Below are 22,142 nucleotides of genomic sequence, written 5' to 3'. Positions count from 1 at the left end.
GAGACGTGTGTCGCCCGGCCCCCGCCGAGGAGCAACGCCAGTCACCGGGATGCGCCGGAGGCCACCGAATGTCCCGGTGAGCAGGACACGGCTGCACGGAAGTTTGCGGTGCCCCGGGCTGCTCCAGCAGAGCATCGCCGGCATACGGGGAGCGGGGGCAGTCGCGGTGGGGCCGCCCTTTGTCGGCGGTGCCCCGGTACGGGCACACGGCCGCACACCGGGAGCGCAGCGCGGCGCCGGGCGGAGGCTCCGGGGGCGGCGGGGCGGGGGCAGCGGCGGGGTCAGCCCGGCCGCCCCGGAGCCACCCGCGCCCCGCCCGCGGAGGGGCCGTGCCGGGGCCGTCCCGGGGCCGGTGCGCGGCATGGCGGGGCTGCCCGGCGCCGCCAGAGCCCGGAGCGCCTCCCCGGGCTCCCCCCCGGCCCTGGACGGCTCCTTCCTGCTCTCGCCGCTCGGGGGGCTGATGTGCGCCCAGGCCGTGAGTACCGGGGAGGGGGCGCGGGAAAGGAGGGAGGGCATCACCCACTCGGGGGCTTTTCTGCAGCTGGAAACAGCCCGGGCTCTCTTCGGCTGCCACTCCGACCCCATCTCCGCTGTCTAACCCTGGGTAATCCCCAACCCTAAGACAGTGCAGCCTCCTCTCTCCTCCTTCACTCTGTAAACCAGAGGAAAAGTCGGATTCTCGTCCTCACACCCCTTGCCGGTTGTGACTCTGCTCAGTGCCGGGTGGTTCCCAGTGCCAGGCACTGGCTGATCCGTGCGGGCATCTCTGCGGGGCACAGCCGATGGGTCGGGGTGTGTGGAGCCCGATGACTCCAGGGGGGCTGTGCTGAGAGTGCCCCTGAGGTTCTCACGCTACCTGGAACGCTCTCAGCTCTCCAGGTTGTCCTCCCAAGCCTCTCAGAGGAGCCCAAGGGTCCTTGCACCCTCAAATCGAGCAGCAGCATCACTGCCCATTGCCTCAGCATCGGAGGCAGCCACAGTTGATCTCCCGCTGGTGCTGTCCCCGGGACCACGGTGCCACATGAACGCGCAGGGGTGGGAGTTCTGCTGCGGACCGGGCCACTCGTGACCTGCCCACGGTGCCGGGAGCCTGTTCCCTCGTCCCCTCTCCTCGGGGCAGCGTTGTGGGATGTGCCCTGAGCAGCCACTGTGAAACAGCTGGCACAGACCCGGCTCCTGGCTCCAGATTCCAGCCCCTGGGCATGGCTGAGCTGGTGGTGGCATAGGGACAAACGCTCAGGGTAGGGGCTGGGCAGGATGCTGCTGGGAGTGCCTGGCAGAGCGCCAGGAAAGAGAGATGGAAGCAAGGCCAGCAGCCGAGACCTTCCAGCTCTGCAGCTGCTCCCACCTCTGCAGCCCCTTGCTCAGGGCACGCTGTTAAACCTTGCCCTGCTTTCCCCCGGCAGCAGCTCACGCGTGCCACCTCCCACTCCTGCAGGAGCCCCCTGTGTGGTTCTCCCCAGCACATATTTTGTGATCACGAGTGTTAGAAATGGATGTGACGGACAAGGAGGCATTGTCGGGGCAGCCAGGGCGTTGGGCGCGGGCAGCACAAAGGCTGTTGTGTTCCTTCCATGACAATGGGCGGTGCGGGCTTACACAGGGGCACGGCGGCTTTCCAAGGAGCCCTTCTCCTGCCCTTCCACTGCCTTCCTGAAGTGAGGGGAACCCACCTGCTGTTGGTGCTGGTGTGCCTGGGCTTGTGGGCGATGTTCTGTGCTCCCCCTGCAGGAGGCAGCCCCTGAACAGGTTCCCCTTTCCCCCGCACAGGTGCTCGGTTTGTTGGTGTGGTCTCTGATCGCCGCCACAACGTACCACCTGCACGCGGCCTACGGCTGGGTGATGTTCGTGTCCCTCTTCTTCTGGATACTAACGCTCCTTTTCTTGGTGATTTACCTCCTGCAGCTTCATCAGAAGTTCTACATGGTCCCCTGGCCCCTCGTGGTGCGTAGCTGAGAGGGGTGAGGAGGGATCCCAAGAGGGAAACATCTTGGAAAGGTGGTCTGGGAAGGCTTCATTCGCTTCTGGGCTGATGGAACCGAGTCCCCTGCACTTTGCACAGTGACGTTGTTTCATTCTGCCCTTGAATTGCTTAGAAAATGCTCAAACCAGAAAACCCTATGTCAATCCAGAAAGTTACAGCCACCAACTGCTGTAGTTGTGGCATCATCCAAAAACCTTCCAGCACAAACTGGGGAGCATTTAATGTGTTCTGGGGTATGGGGAGGAATGTGAACCCGAGCCTTTTGCTGCATGCCCGATCCTGAGCCCAGACCTCAGGAGCTCCTCTTTGTTCCCCAGCTGATGATCTGCAACGCCGTGGCCACCGTGCTTTACATCACGGCCTTCGTGACGTGCGCGGCCGCCGTGCAGCCCACGTCCTGGCGGCAGTGGGACTACAACCGGCGAGCCGCCGCCTCCGTGAGTACCGGCGGGAGGGAGGGAGGGAGGGAGGGCAGGGCCGGGGCAGCCCCCAGCTCACACGGGGATGGATGGGTGCTCCTCTTCCAGTTCTTCGCCTGTGTCACCATGATCACCTACGGGGTGAGCACCTTCTTCAGCTTCCGCGCCTGGAAGGGGCTGGGCAGCAACGCGGCCACCAGCCAAGTGAGCGACCACGTGTGAGGAGGAGTGGGCAGCAGAGCCCGGCCACCCTGGGGCCACCGTGTGCCAGGCTCGGAGCCTCGTGTGCCACCAGGGCTCGTTCTGGGAGCAGCCTGGGATGGCAGCAGTGCCCAGCACTGGCTCACGTGGATGCTGCCCTGTGGTTTCTGAGGATGCTCCCACCTGATGTGCCCGCAGCACAACACGGACTCGCTGGGGCTGCAGCTCCTGCTCATCCCCAGGGCTCATCTGGATCCTCAGCAGAGCAGCTCCACTCAGGGGGCTCAGCCAGTTTGGCACAGTGCAGTACTAAAACTGACTAACCCAAGCCCAGGCTCCCCTCTCTGCTCATTCACAGCTACAGTGTAAGTAATGCAATTAACGGGGTGCAGAAACAGCGGCAGAACTGGAAGATGAGAAGTGAAGCGAGGGAAGCAGTCGTAACTGCTCTTGGATTGATTTCTAACAATTTGAATAGAAATTTTATGCTTTAAATAAAAACATTCCTGAATCCAGCACTGGAGTCTGTCATGAGAAAACTTGTGAGAAGGCAGCACAGCGTGGTGGGGACAGCAGAGATGTCACTGCAGAGGTGGCTGTTCCTTCCCCTCCATGTGGGCTTTACTGTGTGGGCTATGGAAGGAACGAGGCCACAGCGTTCACCTCTCATTGCTTTATGCACACACACGCTCAGAGTGTGCAGCCAAGACCACAAGAACACCAACGAGGTGCCAAGGCTTTGATCACTCCCTCTTCCTGGCTCAGCACCACACACTCCTGAGTTCACCTAATTAACCAGCAAGTCAATTTTGCCCATTAGCTGCAGGTCATTCTCAGAAATTACAATCAAGTCTGCAGAAGCTCTGGGAACACAGGCAGGATCAGGGCCTCAGGAGAGGGAAGAACCACACTGCTCCCCTGTGTTCCAGACCACAAATTCACCTTTTGGCTGTTTGTCAGAACGAGAAGTGATGCCCAGCCAGGCAGAGCAGCTTTTCCTTTCACATCCTCCTTGTACAAGGTGGTAAAAGCAGATTCAGTGAGTCCCAAAGCCGGTGCATGGTGAGCTACTCTGCAAATTTTGCTGCCTGCTCTGCATGGGAAAAGTTTTACCAGATTGTCTGCAGAGGCAGGATCAGGAAAGGGAACTGCACTGATGGAAGGTGAGAACTGAAAAGGAACTGGACACATGGCATTGGCCCATGACACATCTGCCTTTATTTGACTGTCAGTAAGTAAATCAAGGGTCAAATTTCCAGTTATGGATGTATAGACATTATATATATATAAAACAGGAACAGTAAGAAAATAAAATCAATAAAATTAATAGAAATTAACATGGGAGGTCACTATTGAATTCCAAAATCCAGACAGAAAATTTACTTACAACACTGATAAAGGACACAGGTCTCAGCCTTCCAAACTCTGACACATTCCAAATTAATTTAGTTAGCATTTCTCCAGATTCAACTGCATCACCAGGCAATTGAGGCTCCAGAATTTGCATCTCTCTGGGAAGGATGTGACCAAAGAAATTATGTGCTGTCCCTATAAAGCAGCTGATGGTTGATCAGCATGAATTCTGCCTTGGCATCCTGTAAAAATCTTCTCTGCACACACTGACTTGTCAATTAAAGCCACATCCCTGAGAAGTGAGCATCTTTTACTGCCTAAAGCCAGGCTGGATGGGATTCTGAGCAACCTGCTCCAGTGGAAGGGGGGTTGGAACTGGGTGATTGCCAGTTAAGCAATGGTGCTGCAGGAACAGAAGGAATAAACTGTTCTCTGTGTTCAGCAGAGACAGGACAAAGAACAAGGAGCTCGAACTGCAGCTCAGGCACTTTATATCAGAGTACAAAAGGCTCCCTGCAGCAGCAGCTGGGCACTGCAGAAAACTGCCCAGACAAACCACGGCAGCTTCTAAGAAGATCCTGGAGAAGTGTGGGGAGAGCTGGGCAAAGGAAGGCTGCCTCTCACAGTCTCTTCCATCCATTTGTGCAAGGGTATAAAAATCCCAGAAAGCTTCGATTTCACCCCCTGGAGAGGGACCCACAGTCCCGGCCCGGCCCCACCGAACACCCTCCGCCCTCCCAGCCGAGTCCCCGCCCCTCTGCCCCGGCCCCTCCTGGGAATCGCTGCCTTTCCCCTCTGAAATTTGAATAGACCTCACTTAAAATACAACAGAACTCCCTTCAGAATGATTTGTTTAATGGTTTAATGAAGTCACCACTAACGCACTGCTTAAATCCAGACTTCGACCTTCTTTTTCCTAGAAACATGGGGAAAAAAAGAGAAATCTGTGACTCCATGATGGTTTGGAATAAGCATTTCAAATGAAGCTGGCAATACATTTTCTGCTGCATCAAACCAATATAAAATTACATGTTAGTGGAACATCTGGGATTGAAGGTGAACCCAACAAGATTGTCAGGAATCCCTGGGCCAAGCCCCACACTCAAGCATGGTCACTCAGGACTGTGTCCAGACAACTTTAGAATATCTCCAAGGATGGAGACTCCACAAGCTCAGAGACTGTCACAGTGAAAAAGTGTTCCCTTCTGTTCATTTGGAAAACAATATTCACAAATGCAGGAAGTTCACAAAAGCAGGAAAGCTGCTCCACATGCCAGCTTTATTAATGTTTTCTATAAATCATTAAATGTGCAGTTTGAGTTTAAAAAGCTGCTCATTGAATTAATTTTTTTTGACTCTGTTACAGCCTTTGGTTAAATACTGTGACCTACTGTAGAAACTTTTCCTTTGGCACTCCCAGGTGGAGCTACACAAAACCAACAGCTACTGTGCCAATGAAAATAAACAATGTGAAATACTCACAGCTCTGTATTCCAAGAACATTTCTTTGAAAGCCAGAAAGTCTGTAAATGTGAGAAGCAGATCAAATATATCACCTGGCATTTCATCTTTGTGCTGTCTACAGAGAAAAAGAAGTTGGGGAATGAGAAAATTGTGTGAGGAAAATTTGTTATTTTTAAAATGATACAAGGTCAAAAAGGACAAGTAGAATGATATCAGTATTTAAATAAGAATATTATTGCAGGTTATCATACAGCAAAACTGCAGCCAAATATTACCATGCAGTATTTCCAATCCAACTCCATTGTTAAATTTATCTAAATCCAAGACCTATGAGTATCATATCAGTCCTTGAAAACCTGACCTGTTAATTTAAGAAACATTAAAAATTAACCAGATTCAAATATTTTAAGGTACTCAGTTCCCAATGACACTTGATTTTCTTATTCAAGGGGAAAATCAGTGATCTTTCAAAAACAAGCTCTTCAGGAAGCTGGTTAAGATAAAATGACCCAATGCAAAAGCTGAACACAAATCAAACTGTTCTCTGGATGCTCCATATGAAAACTGCAATAAAGGAATTCAACAACATGACTGAAACACCACCAGGCTACTGAGGTGCCTGGAAGAGTTAAGACACAACCTTTTAAGGGTCTGGCTTCAAAGTGACAAGAAACACAAAAATCCTCCAGTGCTCTCAGTCTGATTTCTCTTCCTACCCCTTCAAACCAATGTATTTCAGCAGGATAACTCAGAAATTTACAGTTGCAGGACATGCTGCAGGCAAGAAAAGTGCTCAGTCACAGCCAGCATGAACACTTCTATTTTAACTTAAAGTGGAACCATTATCTAAAGGGAGAACTGCCAAAAACTTAGGCTTTAATCTAGATAAAAAGAAATGAGAGGCACACAACCTCAAGCAAAAGCAAAGCAGAGACTTACTGCAACGACACTGTGAAAGCAACCATATCAAACCCACGAATCCGATCGAGCAACTTCTCTTCAATGTATTTCTCTACTAAAGAGATCTGAAAAAAAACCCAGACAAACCACCCCAGTAAGATCACAAGAATTTCAGAGGCAGATTTCAAACAGCATCCTTACACTGACACCCTGCAGGATCCTTACTGCAGATTCCTCAGGGGTGTTGCTGGTTCTGCTCTCACACCAGCCCTGAGGCACAGAGCTGCACATTTTTTGCTGGGGATCTTGGGGAGAACAAACACTGACTATCTGTATCTAGTAACAAATATTTATATCTAGTAACAAATATTTTTCCACCTCATTTAATGGTATTGAATAGCAGACTGGTCTAGTTTCTTGATTTGCTTTGCATGAAGAATGTGATTGAATTATCCAATACAAGAAATAAAACAACTGGAAAATAAGAAACTTTGTTTGCACACATGCTAAACACATTATTTACTACAGCAATTGGCTAAATTTCTATGCAAGGGACCGACACAACTTCCAAAAAAACAAAAAGGGAAAATTCACAAAAATTCACAAAATTTTCCCAATTGCACTTGATTTTCTTATTCAAGGGGAAAACCACTGATCTTTCAAAAACAAGCTCTTCAGGAAGCTGGTTAAACTAAAATGACCCAATGCAAAAGCTGAACACAAACCAAACTCTTGTAATTCTAGCAAATTTTGTGTGAAACAATGAGAAAGGAACCTAAAGCTTCAGAAAAAACCTTTTTGCTCACAGATCATGGCTGTGCTTCTGAAGGAAACAGGAACATCTTTGGATCTGCTCCATTTAAGCCCAGTATTTTATAAAGGGAGAACTATATTAAAAAAAAAATAAGAAAAATAGGAAAAGGTATCTTACATATTCATTAAAAATGTCTGTATAGATGAGCTTGTTTTCTTCTGAGTCATCAAACTCCTGGTAGTGCTTCTCCAAAAAATTCCTCTGTATTAACTGGAAATCATCATCTGGGCCATGACAGAAAAGCAGCACAGAGTGAGGAGTTTAGTCATTCTTTCTGTAACACAAACCCCACATTCACTGGTCCTCTGCTTCCCTGCTGCCAGCACAGAGCCCTGCACACGTGCAGAGTTCATCACATCAGCCCCACAGCTGCTGCCAAAGCACCACTTCTGACCCATCTGTGAGAGAACAGAGGCTGATGGTGAAATATTACCAAAACAGCCCTGCTGCTCTACATTTATTAATAGTTATTTATTCTCAACCTCTTTATGCTCTGGCTCTAAAGTCAGCAAAACATCTGTATTTTTTAATAAGTGAATACCTCTTTTCTACATGAACTCTAAGTTTTTGTCTTTGAATTTAAAAATATTAGTGAAATTCCCAGATTAAATTTTCAATTGCCAAAGAATGTTTTTCCAGTTGTGGAAGAAAAGAAGAGTTGAAAATAAACACAGTTACCATGGAATTCCACAAAACAGGTATAAATAAAAAGTTTACTTATGAACACTGGTAAAGGACACCAGGCACAGCCTTCCAAACTCTGACACATTCTAAATTATTTTAGTTAGCATTTCTCCAGATTCAACTGCATCACCAGGCAACTGAGGCTCCAGAATCTACATCTCTCTGGGAAGGATGTGACCAAAGAAATGATGTGCTGCTCCTATAAAGCAGCTGATGGCTGATCAGCATGAATTCTGCCTTGGCACCTTCTAAAAACCTTCCCTGCACACACTGAGCTCTCATTAAAGCCACATCCCTGAGAATTGAGCATCTTTTACTGCCTAAGGCCAGGCTGGATGGGACTGTGAGCAGCCTGCTCCAGTGGAAGGTGTCCCTGCCCATGGCAGGGGGGTGAGTGATCCTTAAGGCCCTTCCAACCCAAACCATTCTGTGATTCTGTGACCATCTTTGTCTTTAGGGCTGGAAACACAGAAATGGGGTTCCCCATTCTTGCAGCTTTCAGTCCTGGAATAGAACCAACCCTCAATAGAACCAACTTTATATCAGAGTGCAAAAGGCTCCCTGCAGCAGCAGCTGGGCACTGCAGAAAACTGCCCAGACAAACCATGGCAGCTTCTCAGAACATCCTGGCAGAGATGTCAGGAGAAGTCTGGGCAGAGCTGGAGAAGGGAAGGATCCCTCCCACAGTCTCTTCCATAAAAATCCCAGAAAGCTTTGATTTCTCTGTGAGATGCACAAGCATCTTTACTGTTTCTCTAAGAAGCAGTGTGCTGCAGGGATGTGGAGAATCATTTTCAAGAGTCACAAGCACACAGAAGAAATTTATGTATATTTTTACTACACTACCAGGTAGGAAAGGAAGGAAAATCTCCATGAAGCAGGCAGGGGCTCTGTGTGTTGGCTAATTTACAGAAGAGCAGCTGGCAACATGTTTAACAGCCCTGCTGTTGTCTGTACCTACTTGCAAACCTTACCCATTATGATATCCTCCAGATAGCCAACAACTGCATCAAACTCATCAGAAGTGGTGGAGCTGAAAGCAAAAGAAAATATATATATTTTAACCCCAGAAGAAATTAAAGTTAAAATTAAAAAGTGTTAACAGAAGCCTAAGTACAAATAAACCCAGTAATTACAAGATAACTGAAAAACTTCCCAGTTTCAACCTACAAAGCAATCCCTGGCACTGATGAGAAGATTGCTTCATGGAGATTCTCATCAGGCCTCTACTCTATTTCCTCCCAGTAAGGTGCCTAATTGCAAGAAAGAATAAATGTTGTTTTACTGGCATTACTGTCAAGGTAATTCTAGTTCTGGTGCAAAAGAATGTAAAGAGTGTAATTAGAACAGCAAATTAAACCTTTTCCAGCCCACAAATCCCAGCTGCTACCAGTTTCCCTTCTCTTTCCTGCACATGGTGATCACAGAACTGTAGACACTCCAGAGAATATTTTGAAATATTTGGTCTTGTGGAACAACTTAAACTGAGTGTATACACAAGTATTACATAACTGAAGAAACTTAAAAATTTTTCTTATGCAAGAAACATCCTTATATGATCCAAATAAATGGGATAATCTCCTAAAGTTATTCCACCATGAGCAAATATTAAACACCATTATGGATCTGAATTAATCCAGGGAAGAAATCTTTGGTGCCAGGATCAGGAGTCTGGATCTGTTATTGTGCAACTTGCTCAGACACAGTAAATAATCCACAGGATGTCTTTGGCATTGACATCTTCTTTAGTGGGAGATGAATTCTTCCTATTTCCTCCAAGGGATGAAAGACAAACTTTTCTCACATGTGAGGGAAAGAAGTCTCAAAGAAACAAGGATATTTAAGAAAAAAAATCGCTTCAATCAGTGGAAGCACCATTTAAATTCCATTGAATGTCTCTTTCTCATCAGTAAACAGAGCAGGATAGCCCTTCAGACTAAATTTTGAAAATCTCATTAAAGTTACTTTGCCATTAGAGAATACTCCAGTGAAATTAATCCAACAGCAATTGAGCCGACAGCTTAACTATAATCAGGCTCGCTCTGATCAGGAAAAATTAAGGGATCTTTAATTTACACCGGTTTCCGCTCAGCGAGGATATCCTGGCAGCAGCATTGCTGCTCGGGGAGAGGAGCGGAGCCAGGGCCGGGCACAGCCCGCGAGAGGGCGGCACAGGCCGGCAGCGGGGCCGGCCCGGGCAGCTCAGCCGGGCTCAGGGCTCCCCTTGGCATGCGCTGCCTTTGCCAGCGTGAATTTACACTCTTTTACCCCCTCCAAATAAATGCTACTGCTACTTCTACAGCTTATCCCAGCAGCAATGGAGAAAGTGTTAATTTAAACCCCGGCTGAAGTCTGTGCAAGTAACAGAATCAAAGAACCCGATTCCATCTCTTTATACAACACACACGAGCATCCACCCACCTACAGAGACACGAGCCCACCAACCCTGGGGTTTGATTCCCTGCCACCTACCCAGACTGGGCCAGCACACTGTGCTGCTGAGGCAGACCTGGCACTGGCCTTTGCTCAGAGTCTGGGGCTGAAAGAGTTAAATCCACACATGACAGAGGCACAGACACACAGCCCCTTCTGCCACAGAGTCTGGGGCTGAAAGAGTTAAATCCACGCATGACAGAAGCACAGACACACATTCCCTTCTGCCACAACTCCTGGGAGAAGAGTATGGCAGGCACTTGTGGGATGAAGCAGCAGCTTAGCACCTGCCAGGGGGAAATTTGGTTGTCACCTGTGGATGGGCTCAGTTTCAGGAGGAGAACACTCAAGCAGAGGAAGAATCTCCTCTCAGGATCAGTGACATAAGACAACAAACACTCAGAAAAGAAATTCTGAATTTAAAATGAACACCAGAAAAATCAATTTCCAGCCTTTACAAGGCTTGCTGTGATCCCTCAGCACAGCTACCCAGTGCTACACTGACCACAGTGATTTCAGTTTGACTTCACCTAAACTCTGTACTGATGTTATTCCCTCTTGCAGCTTTGCATTCTGCACCTTTGCTCTCCTAAGAGGCAGAATCTGCTAAACAGTGTGGTGTAAATTCATTCCTGTAATTATATTCCTATCAAGATATCTTAATCAGCAATTAGCTTATTGAAATCTGACACATGAGAATGCAGCATACTCACGTGGCAACACCCAAACTTTCTCCATCAGAAGTCTCCATTGCTCCTGCCTAGCCAGAGTGGAGATGTATGTTTCAGCTGTTAGTGGTTATTTCTTCTTTTTGACCCAAGTGCTAAGGAATAACATGACTTAGTGTTAATACAAATCAATTGCTGAACTGCCATATATTTCCTGAAGAGCAAATTAAGAGATAAATTTTAATTCTTAAACACAGGAATTCCAACATCACATTCTTCCAAAATGATTGCTGTATTTTTATAATAACCTAAATAATCTAGAAATTTTCTCTGCCTATTCAGAGAACAGGCTCAAAATACAAACAGACCCTATAAAAGGGTTTTGGGTCACCTCTCCATCTTTTCTCCTGAAACATCTCTGACTGACCATTATAGAAATGAAAATAGATAAGATAAATGTGCCACCCTGCTCCAGTGTGTCCCAGGCCAGGCTTTGGACAGAGATCCCAGGGGCTGCGTCCTGGCTGGACACTCGGGCCCAAGGCTGTCAGTGGGCGCTGGGGACAGGGCACACCGGGGATGAGGCACCGCGGGCACGGGGAACACCGGGGATGGGGAACACTGGGGACAGGGCACACAGGGGACAGGGCACACGGGTCCCCGGGGCCGCTGGCGATGGGACCCCGCTGCTCCCGCCGGGCTTCCCCCACCGCCGGCCCTCAGAGCAGCCCTGGGCCATCCTCGCGAGCCCAAGCGCGTCCCTCGCCTCCCCATCCTCAGTCCCGGCGAGGGCGGGCACAGCCCTCCAGCCCTGCCCCGGCAGCCAGCCCGCCTCACTCCCTCCCGCCCCTCAAAGGGACCCAGGGCAGCGGGCCATCACCGTCCCTCTCTGCACAAGGCGGTGCCATCCCGCCGTTGCCGGGGCGCCGGCCCCGTGTTCCGCTCCCGCGGCCCCGCGCCCCCGCCCGCACCCACCGCCCTCAGGCCGGCGCGCAGCCCCCTCCCCTCGGGCCGTCTCCTGGGGAACGCGCTCTTCCGCCCCGCCCGCAGCCAATCACAGCGCGGCTCCGGCCCGCTGGGCCCGCCCCCAGCCCGCCGGGCCAATCAGAGCGCGGCGGGGGCTGCGCGGGAAGGCGGCGCCGCCGCCATGGCGGGTTGGGGTGCGCGTCCTGCGCCGGGCCGGGCCCGGAGGGGGGAGACAGGAGACAACAGTATTTGCTTGTTAATGGCAAAGGTAGAGTGGGCTCCGAGGGTTGGGGACAGCCGCAGCTGCTGCAGCCCAGCGACCAGCGCGATAACCTGCCCACCCACGGCACCAATGTCCCACCCGCGCGCACAGATGCACCTCAGTCGAAAAGGAATTAAAGAACAACAAACAGCCTTCAGGATGGTTTTATTGTTGAATGGACAACTTTGCTACAATTCGTTTCCCCCTGTAAGGGCCAGTGGAGTCGGCCCCTTCCGTCCCTGTCCCCAAAGCCCCGGGGGTGCAGGGAGCGGGGGTGACACCGCACCCGGCCCGACAGCCATGGCCCCGGCCTGCATGGCAGCACAGCCGGGCCCGGGGTACAGCCTTTCCCTTTGTGAAATGAACAGGACAGGTCTCTGCAACACAGCTTCCTCCTCCGCCACTGCTGGCTCCCTCTGCCCAGCACCAGCTGCATGGAAGACTGTCTGGGGCAAAATTTTCCAAAGCATTCACATCTTTTCCAAAATACAGGCACTTAGTCCCAGGTCCACAAAGGCAGCGAGGGTCTAAGGTCACCTGCATTCCAAGGGGACAGCAGATGCCCAGAAGCCATTGTGGACTTGGGCCTGAAGACCTTAATCTCATACAGCAGTTGATACAAATTAGGAGTCCTAGGCACTTCTGAAAATTTTACCTCAGTTAATCCTGGCCAGGGAAACCAAAGCCCTGAAATTACTAGACTCTATTAAGGCAGAGTTCAAAATGGTTCTGTCCCACCTCTTCCCTAAAGTATGATTTGTAACTTTGTACAAATGGGATAAAAAGTCATCATTGCATTTGGAAGCGCTTAGAACTTCATTTCAAAGTGATTCTGAATTTTTAACACCCTTGTGGCAGTGATGGAGCTCATGTTTGCTCACTGAGCTGGAAGGAACTCAGCCCTGACTGAAAACATGGATACAGCAAAACATTGTAAAGTACACTCAGCAAGGAAATGAGATCCCTGTGGCACAGATTTGCCAGCCTGACTTAAATCAGACCAGGCATCCAAGGTGGAAGAGAATCCACATTTTAGCAAAAACACTAACCAGCACTCTGCTGCTGGACTCAGTCTACATTTGGACAAAAGTCAACGTGAAAACGATGGACAGAACTTTCCTAATTCACACATCTCTGGATGAAGTTCAGCACCCTTGAGTTAGCAAAGGCAGAAGGTGAAAGGAGTTGCTGGAGAGCTGGGTTCTGGGACCTGTGTGCAGAGCTCTCAGCTCCTGCTGAGGTCTGGAGGAAGCCAGAGCGCTCAGCAGGCTCTGCTTTGTTAGTACTTCATAGTCCAATAAAGATAATAAATGATTTTAAAAATAAGCTACATCACACCATGAGAATTCACTACAACAGCCTCTGCTGCTGAATCACTGCCAAGAAGTGGGATGGTTTTGGTGTAAGTTGTGTGTGAATTAGTAAAGTTCTACTATACACACAGATATTTTTAAAAAAAATCAACCGGTGCAAGACTTGGAAGAGACCGAGTCATATCTTCAGTTGGTGCAAAATAAGCAGAACCCCACCTATTTTTGTGCTACTTCACTGACACCAGCTGTGAACCCTGATTCCTTGTAGAAACCTAGTAAAAGTCAAGAGCTGCCTACTGAAGTGCATCCTTAACATACAAACATCACAAATGTGTAATTAAAGTGGAGCAGAGATTCCCACTGTATGATCCCTACCAAAAATAGGAAGTGTGGCCCCAAACCTGCTCAGAGCAGGACTGACAAGTGGCAAGCAAGGTGCATTTTTAAGGAGTTAAGAATAAGACTGAAATTGCTATCCAAATAACCTTGTTTTAAATAAATGGGTCAAGAACTCTCCTCTAATATTTTAAGATATATTCACTTTGGAAAAATTGAGCTAACTTTCAAAAACAACACTGATTAAAAAAGATGTTCGATGATACCTTAAAAAATACCCAGAATATCAAATTAATTCCAGTCCAGCATTATAATTAGTTAAGAATACCTCCTGAAAATTATAACCTCACAAAAAAATGTGGGTACCGAAGTTAAAAGTATCAGAAACATTATGTACTTGAAAATACCACTGATCTTTTAACATTTAAAAACAAATCAGAACATTCTTTGGAATCACCAAGTTATTAAAACCTGTGAGTTTCTCTACAGTCTCCACACTGTCTTTTCAATCAGTCTGTGTACAGATTCAGTCTTTGAGCAGTTTAATATCTGAAAATACAGAGTCTCTGACCAGCAGGAGGCTACATTAAACAGGAAAACATTGGCATTCTCTTTTTAGCACTGACTTCTGCCAAAAATAGAGACTTTCGAGCACAAGACAGCACAGCCCTGTTTTAGGAAATACTTATTTTCTCTTCTTTTCTAAAATGCATTGTATGTGTACTTCCAGTGCAAATTTTTTCAGCACTTGCGACAGGCGAGAAGGAAAAGGGGAAGAAGAGACAACTCCCTCTGCTCTTGCTCAGAGGAACCAATAGCCAGAGCTCCTGACTGCTGAATCCAGCTCCCAGTGCTGGCAGCTGGGAAGAGCTTATGAAAGATTTCAGTTTTAACATAAACAGATTACAAATTAGCATGAAATCTGGCCGTGGCTATGGTTCTATGTGCATAAGGATTGGTTAGAGATGCTTTCCCCTTTCAGTATTGGTTGGAGTTCTTTAAAAACAAGTCTGTGGTGTTTCTCCACGTGTGTCATGAAATGTGAGAGATCTGTCTGACTCGGGTTTGTATTTCCTGTCGACACAAAGGGCAGGTCTCCAATTGCAAGGCACACTCCATGCACAGGTCACTGAAGGAGAAGAAAAACCAGTTAAAGCCTGCTTTTACAGTATGAAAAACTAACCAACAACAACCAAATAACACAAGCAGTTAAAGCCTGCTTTTACAGTATGAAAAACTAACCAACAACAACAACAAAATAACACTAAGCACTAAGCAGTTTAGTCAGCCTGCCAGAGGCACAGTCAAGTCCCTCAGTGTGGAGATTAGGCCTTGCAAGTCAGGTGTGGTGGATCCATTTAGAGGCTTTGAGAGGAGCTCCTGCTGCTCAGCATCTCCCAGACCTGCAGCTGCTCAGGATCCCACTTCCCTGAGCTCATTAATCCTTGCACTCACTCTGGTCTGGAGAGCAGCCCCAGTGCCCTGCAGCAAATTCTCCAATCTAGGCACATCTCTTTTTAACTTTCCAACATGTAGACACACGGCAAGATTCCTTCCATGAGTGCTCTAAAACTCTAAGGAATTGGACTTAACTGGATTCATTTCCCAGCAGGCTGCTTAAAGGCAGGAAAGTGCTATTATGCTGGCTGCTCATACTGCTGGCTCATTTTTAGCTTTTAGAGGAATTTTTGACTTGAGACAATCCATTTGTTGAACATTTAATGAGTATGTGACTGTATTATGAATTTTCTGCTCTCCTCACATGATCTGGATTTCACAGCCCCAGTAACAAGTACTAATCAGTAAAGTCTTTGACATCAGGGAAATAAGACTCAGTAGCCCAGGGCAGAACACAGATGTAGCCTCTGTACTTCCCCAAATAAATAACCAGGGGCTCCATCTACTCAGGTCTAGGATCAGTGGAATAGTGGGAATATTGTGTTTAACCTCTACACATCACATCCTTAAAAGGAAGGAAGGTTATTTCCTTTATCCTGGGGAGTCAATCCAGATGAGCAGGGACTGCACATGGCCTCATCCAAGCTGAACATCACACACACATTTTTCTATTTCTTTGGATTTGGGTTTTTTAAGGTTTTACCTGTGTCCACACGGCCTGAGTTCTGTGTCTGCTATCTCATCACAGCAAAGTGTGCAGCAGTTCTCTCTGATACTCACTTGCTTCAGCAAAGCCAGGCGCCTGTGTCTGAAGGGAGAGAGAGACAGATCCCCCCAAACATTAATTTGGCTCAAAGCAATTAATTCAAAACTATTCTGAGAATTGCATCAAGGCCAACATAACACTTACAGCAGTGCTGCATCACACTGCTGATAAACATCAGTCATAATTGCCCACAAAAAAAAAGGCTTAACACACTCAAAGACCTGCAAAACAATCTGATTCCCTATGCTGGTCTGTCAGAAAGGGACAAAGAGGGGATTAAATAACAATTCTCCTAGTTCCCACAGCTGAACACTTACAGAAATTCTTTTGTACCTGGCTACTTTCAGGAGGTAATAAAAAAATCCAAACAAATAAACCTCACAAACCCATGTATCAACAACATACAGAAACCCTATAATGCTCTAACAGAGTTTAAAAGAATAAAACCAACAAATTAAATCAACATCCCAGTATGGCAACGGCCACAAGGGAGAGAAAATAGGTAAAAATCCCGCATCTGATGAAATGAGACATTTCCCAGCTGGAACACACACACAACACCCATCACAACTACTCAATGGCAGGGTGATGTGTTTTTCCCCCAACACCAGATGCACTAAATTCAGCACAACTCTGCATGAGTTTATGTTAAATCCTGTGATGGATAGTTAGGGTCCGCTCATACAGGCCTTTGCCTTATCTCCTATCACTTTTAAGATGATCAAAGCTATCTTTTAATTTAGATTTGGCTTATCATTTCCAAGCAGTTCAGGCTGTAGGGCAGGGATGATCTTTGTTTACAAAGAACAAGTGTCCAGCCTTGAATGGAGCCTTTCAGTGCTATTGCATAATGCAGGGTCTGTAACACAGGAGGCCAAGTTTCACCAGTCAGGCATCAACAGGAAACCAGTTTCCCCCAGTTTGTCTCTCATCTTTTGGCACAGTCATTAACAGCTCTCACAGCTATTGCCTGAACATCAATCCCACCTGAGCATCAGCCAGAAACTACAAACCTCTCATCCAGTGTGGGACACTACCAAGACAGAACACAAATTTGTACCTAACAGATCATCTCAAAGACTACATCAGACTCTCACTTAAAGCACCTGCAGTCACAAGCAGAAATCATTTACTCTGGTTATGGGTAAGCACAAAATGATTTTGCAAGTTGTATTTGATTTTCTCTGCATAAATACAATATTCCAAGCCTCAAAATTTGCAAATGTGTGACTCCAACCCAGAAGTAAGGGGGTTTTTCTTCTTTTGTTTTTCAAGATATTTAAGTACCTCAAATACACTTGATCAAAGCTAGATAATTCAAAACCAGTCTCTGAATGTTATTACAGCCAGAGGTACCCCCTCCAACAACATCACTCCTACTTAATTAGTTGCAATTTAAGATTATTTCAATCACTTACTAAAATCCAGGGTATACCACATAGATTGCACTGTACAGTGTTACTGCTTATGTGCCAGTAAGTTATTTTATTACTAATAACTTGATTCAGATGAGCTATTAGTTTTCATTCCTGCCAGAAGTTTGGTAAAAGCTAAAGAAGAATGAATCTAGACCTGTTTCTATCTGGGTTGAATTTTATTTAGGTGGGAAAACACTTCTATATTTGAATAACCTTTGTCAGCACTGTCATTCAAAAATGGGGAAATTTTCATCAGGATCAGAAAATGACAATTTCAAGACTTACAATCATTCAGCACCTCCATGCTGCCAACACCACTAATTAGGTCAATTTTAAATAGGACATCTTTTTTTTAATTAACAGCATACCTCCTCAATCAGCCTAATAATCCTTAGATGGCAGAAGTCCTTCTACTAAAACAGCTTACTGTGTGGTACTAGTTCATTTTAATTAGCTTAATATTATAAAATATATTTTAATTTAATAAATTTTGGTTGCATATCTCCTTCCCTACTGATGAAATTGCACTGCAGCCTATTGTCTCATCATCTTAGGAGAGGCACCAATCGAAGTATGACCCCATAAGAAATAAATTTTGCTGAGTACAAGGCAAGACTTTGCATGCAGAGAAATAAAATGTTTCATGTCTGAGTTGCAAACACACAAGGTAGGATGATTACCTGGGTAAAATTATTTTCTCTTCTGCTGTGAGAAAGGCATGATCATTGAAGGTACTAAATTTCATTGGTGGTGGGTACTTGAAGGGTTTTGCCCCAAAGTTGAACTCACATTGTTGATAGGACATGAAACTTGCTGCAGCAAAAAATCCTGATCTGCAACATGATGAACAGGCATTTTAGAATGACTTAAATAATAGCAGAGCTTTCAGACATGTTACTATTACCATTTGAAAATATACCCTGAGACAGAGACAAGTTTAATCCCAGTGTTTTGCAGCTAGCTGGGAGAGCATCAAGCTGCAGCTGCACCTACTTACCTTGTTTAGTTCTCAACTCCTGAATTTACTATTGGGATTTATCTGAATTTCTCAGTGAGTCAAATAAAGGCTGCTTACTGTGCAACGAGGACTAGTCACATTTAAAATCACAACTATCACCTCTCAAATTTACAGGAAGGGTATAAGTTAAGTAATACCCCAAGTTCTAACAAGTACTCAAGTTTATCAATTCTATACTCAAAGCACAAGCACTAAAAGCTCAATAAAGAAGATACTCAGCAACTCTTTAAAGTGAACTATTCTACTCTTTGCCTGCATCTTGAACTTTATTCTGAGGAGAAAACATGGATGAAATTATTAGCCTGGTAGGAATAACTGATAAAGTACTCTAATGTTTAATTAAGCTGCATATGAAGCTGCTTTCTCAAGTATTACACCAGCTTATCTTTTCTGAAGTAAAAGGCTGAACTTCCCTAGGAGAGTTAGAGGAGTTCACCATATGTTAATTTTAACAACAGTTGGCAAAATAAGCCCAACACCTGCCTGCAATGCTACCCAGAGACATCCTCTGATGAATATTCAATGTGCTGCTCCAGGAGCTGGCCCCAGTGAATGGCAGTCAGTTAACAACCCTCTCCAACATTTACCAGAAAGGCTTTGTTTTTCAGAAGTTCCTCAGGCACCAGAAAATTGTTCATCTTTGCTGCAGCCTCATTCTATTTCAATGCTATGCTAATTAGACAGCATAAACCACTGAGCTGAACATACCTTTGGAATGTCCAAAGTATTTATTTTGGACCCTGAAATCCACCTGTAAAATTATATCCCTCTTAATGATTTCTAAGCAACTTTCAACAGGGAAACTTGCTTAATGATGGCTTCAGGTAAGTAAATATGAATTTACATCTCAAATTAAAAACTCTTCATATAATTAACACAATTATCCACAGAGGTCATGTCCTTCCAAATGAGCAGATACTTACACAGCAGATGAAAATACTTGCTTCTCAGCAGGAAGCTGGTTTCCATTTAAATAGAAGATCATTTGCTTTTCTTGCAAGTCTAGTAGAAATCCTATTGTGTCTCCTTACATGCAAAACAAAAATAATTTAAAGATTTAATTTCTGTTAAATGCCAACAGCTGAAACAGTTATTGTTTCAAGTATCACATATGTCACTGTGAGTTGTCTTACTTAAAAGGAACTGTTTGCAAAAGCACAAAAGAAGAAACATTGATACAGACAGTAACTAAAAAAAAACCCCAACCCAAACCAAAAAACCCAGAAGAAAATAGTAAAAAAATTAAGTATTTTAGTCTGCCAGAGCATTAATACTACATGGTTGTGGAAGTATTGCAGAGTATTTGCCAAAGCCAGAAGAAAGCTGCACTCTGTCACTCCTTGGCTATTTTACACCTGTTGAAAATAGACTTTAGCAAGTGGGTGTTCTGAGAAGAAATTTCCAATATGCTTGTGCTATTTATTTTTAAGAGGTGTTTTAATTTAGCCATCCTTGGGGGAAATTTTTAATAGAAGAGAAGGCGGCACAGTTCACACAAGCTTGGCATGCACAGAATCCTACCAAGATTTCAAAGCTGAGATCAAGAACAGAACTTTGCTGTCCAAGTAGTTATCCAAGAATTTAAAGTAAGCAAGACAGTGCAACTCCTCCTTAAAAAAGAAAAAAAAAGTCTAATTCAGAGATCAAGGTTTTTTCCCCTTCTCTAAAACAACTCTTTTAACCCAGAAAGGAAGATTTCAACCTTGTTGTGTACAACTACAAACAAGTGAATTTGTTTGTACGACTTGTTTGTACTTGTACAACTACAAAAAAGTCTAATCATTAATGTCCAATGTTAATTTGTGCTATGATTTTCACTCTGCATTTGAAAAGAAAAAGTGTTTGACCAACAAGACTTTACACAGACTGGGGAACAAGACTGTAGTGCCCACTGTGCCCATTTAAATCACAAAGACACAGTAATTATTAAACCTGTGTGATCATCAGAATGAGGCAGGAACTGCTTTGTTCACACCAATGTACAGACACCTGCAAGGGGAAAGAATCCTGTGCAGAAATGCAGTTAGGATAAAGAGCAGCAGACAGAGTGAATACCTTCTTTCCAGCAGGGATGGGAGTGTGGTTTACTTCTGGCGTTGTACCAGATCAGCTGCCGGCAGCCATCGTACGCGCAGGAGTATTCATCGTCCCCGATGCCGTAACCTTCCTTCAGAGACAGAGCACAACACCTCAGCCTGCAGCCATTCCCCACACTCAGCTAAAGCCTCTTTGCCTTCACCTAAAATTGCTGGAACCCTAGAAACTGAGAATTTTGGACTTTCTGCACTGACAGGAGCTGACCCTGCATTTGACCTGAGGCCGTGGAGAAGGCTTCCAAAATTGAATGATAAAACTGGGATTGTGGGTGTGGAGTTCGAGTAGAAGTGTGTAACATTACATGGTGGAAAATTTGGAGTTTAAGGTTTTAAAACATAGTAATATATATAAAGCAAGATGGAAATTTTAGGACTGAGACTGGTCCTTCTCCATGGGTTTAGGTGGTGTTGTGTAATTAGAGGAAAAAGTCCACACTGTGCGGTGCAGGTGGTTGGTTATTGGCTAGAAGCCTGTTTTCAATGACCTAAACTGTTGGAACTCTGGAAACTGAGAATTTTGGACTCTCTGTGCTGACAGGAGCTGACCCTGCATTTGACCTGAGGCCGTGGAGAAGGCTTTCAAAATTGAATGATAAAACTGGGATTGTGGGTGTGGAGTTTGAGTAGAAGTGTGTAATATCACTTGGAGTTTAAGGTTTTAAGATACAGTAATATATATAAAGCAAGATGGAATTTTTAGGGTGGAGGCTGGTCCTTCTTCACCTTCTCCATGGGTTTGGGTGGTGCTCTGTAATTAGATGAAAAAGTCATTGCGGGGCACGGGTGGTTGGTTATTGGGTTAAAAATAATTTAGGTGTTACTTCTTAATTAGCCAATTTGTCCTATAAAGGCCTAGTAGTGAAAGAGATATGGCTCCATTTTGTAGTTTGTTAGTGAAGTGCTGTAGAACTCATGCTCTGAGAGTGTAACATAGATAAGAACTAATGAACATCTGAGTCCAAAGAAGAAATACTGTCTTGTGCCTCTAACCCCAAACTTGAAAGAAAAAATAAGAAAAGAATTGTCACTAAACCACTCTTTCAGGAGCAGGAATGGTTTCCTTCTGTCTCCCCCATGAAGGTAATATTTTTTTCAAACTAGTTTAAGTTTCGTTTTCACATCAAAAGGGAATTTGTAGGGGTGAGGAGGGAGAAGGAGATATTGTTTGCAAAGTGTCTTCCATTCTCTGTGACCTCAAATCACTCCTGTCTGTTAAAGTATTTAAATACCACAAGGCTAGTTCCCAAATAGGTCAAATTTTTGCATCTTTAGAAGTCACCTCAGAGTAACAGCCACTCTCTTATCTTGAAGTTCCAGTACCAAGCTTGTAATGTCCTCTCCTCAAGATATCCATGTGCCACCAGAACCCACAGCACACAAAGGGAAAAAACACACAGCCCCTTCACCTCATTTGTTGCATATTGTGTCCTTTTCACTGCCAGCCTCCCTCAAGTTGTGAAAACATAATCAAGTGATAGTCCTAAGGTCCAAGGCAAACACAGAACTAAAGAGTTTCAGAGTGGGAGAAAAATCTGTCACATAACCCATGAGCTCATCCGTGAAACCCAAAGCATTATGGAAGGTAAGTAACTTCCTCATGCTCAGCATGGTTTGTCTGGAGTGCAAATACCAGACAGCATCTGATTACA

General features: G+C 45.7%; 3 protein-coding genes across 5 annotated transcripts in view; 1 reads left to right on the top strand and 2 right to left on the bottom strand.

Moving 5' to 3' along the window:
- The first annotated feature begins 155 nt into the window (after positions 1 to 155).
- Positions 156 to 3,119, top strand: PLLP (plasmolipin). The gene is made up of 4 exons (XM_005489902.4): positions 156 to 475; positions 1,771 to 1,944; positions 2,302 to 2,421; positions 2,512 to 3,119. The coding sequence occupies exons 1-4, from the start codon at positions 362 to 364 to the stop codon at positions 2,623 to 2,625; spliced, it is 522 nt and encodes a 173-aa protein (XP_005489959.2). The 5' UTR covers positions 156 to 361; the 3' UTR covers positions 2,626 to 3,119.
- A 1,686-nt stretch (positions 3,120 to 4,805) lies between these two features.
- On the bottom strand, positions 4,806 to 12,010 carry ARL2BP (ARF like GTPase 2 binding protein). 2 transcript variants are annotated; one of them, XM_074550866.1, is made up of 7 exons: positions 11,896 to 12,010; positions 10,966 to 11,075; positions 8,794 to 8,852; positions 7,253 to 7,359; positions 6,361 to 6,446; positions 5,440 to 5,536; positions 4,806 to 4,873 (listed from the first exon to the last, which is right to left on the bottom strand). In XM_074550866.1, the coding sequence occupies exons 2-7, from the start codon at positions 11,001 to 11,003 to the stop codon at positions 4,811 to 4,813; spliced, it is 450 nt and encodes a 149-aa protein (XP_074406967.1). In that variant the 5' UTR covers positions 11,004 to 11,075; positions 11,896 to 12,010; the 3' UTR covers positions 4,806 to 4,810. The 2 variants fall into 2 exon arrangements, with proteins under 2 accessions (XP_074406967.1, XP_074406968.1); XM_074550867.1 differs by having other exon boundaries at positions 11,801 to 11,923.
- A 286-nt stretch (positions 12,011 to 12,296) lies between these two features.
- The window catches only part of RSPRY1 (ring finger and SPRY domain containing 1), a 36,232-nt gene continuing 26,386 nt past the window's right edge, over positions 12,297 to 22,142 (bottom strand). For both annotated transcript variants that reach the window (XM_074550864.1, XM_074550865.1), the window contains 5 exons: positions 20,453 to 20,564; positions 19,321 to 19,423; positions 18,060 to 18,212; positions 15,899 to 16,003; positions 12,297 to 14,926 (listed from right to left, as the gene is read on the bottom strand). In XM_074550864.1, coding sequence (XP_074406965.1) covers positions 14,830 to 14,926; positions 15,899 to 16,003; positions 18,060 to 18,212; positions 19,321 to 19,423; positions 20,453 to 20,564 — 570 coding nt within the window. In that variant the 3' untranslated portion in view covers positions 12,297 to 14,829. The remainder of the gene's footprint in view (positions 14,927 to 15,898; positions 16,004 to 18,059; positions 18,213 to 19,320; positions 19,424 to 20,452; positions 20,565 to 22,142) is intronic.

The sequence above is a fragment of the Zonotrichia albicollis genome, chromosome 13 (assembly GCF_047830755.1).
Source record: "Zonotrichia albicollis isolate bZonAlb1 chromosome 13, bZonAlb1.hap1, whole genome shotgun sequence".
In the NCBI taxonomy this organism is placed as follows: domain Eukaryota; kingdom Metazoa; phylum Chordata; class Aves; order Passeriformes; family Passerellidae; genus Zonotrichia; species Zonotrichia albicollis.
Note: the sequence above shows the minus strand (reverse complement) of the source record. Positions and strands in the feature narration are given on the sequence as shown.

Excerpts from the sequence above, each read along its gene's own strand:
- PLLP (XM_005489902.4), top strand. The coding sequence starts at position 362 with ATGGCGGGGCTGCCCGGCGCCGCCAGAGCCCGGAGCGCCTCCCCGGGC. Across the intron at positions 476-1,770 it reads GGCTGATGTGCGCCCAGGCC|GTGCTCGGTTTGTTGGTGTG; the intron begins GTGAGTACCGGG and ends TCCCCCGCACAG. Across the intron at positions 1,945-2,301 it reads TGGTCCCCTGGCCCCTCGTG|CTGATGATCTGCAACGCCGT; the intron begins GTGCGTAGCTGA and ends TTTGTTCCCCAG.
- ARL2BP (XM_074550866.1), bottom strand. The coding sequence starts at position 11,003 with ATGGAGACTTCTGATGGAGAAAGTTTGGGTGTTGCCAC. Across the intron at positions 7,360-8,793 it reads TCTGGAGGATATCATAATGG|ATGATGATTTCCAGTTAATA; the intron begins GTAAGGTTTGCA and ends GTCATGGCCCAG. Across the intron at positions 4,874-5,439 it reads TGTTCTTGGAATACAGAGCT|GAAAAAGAAGGTCGAAGTCT; the intron begins GTGAGTATTTCA and ends CCATGTTTCTAG.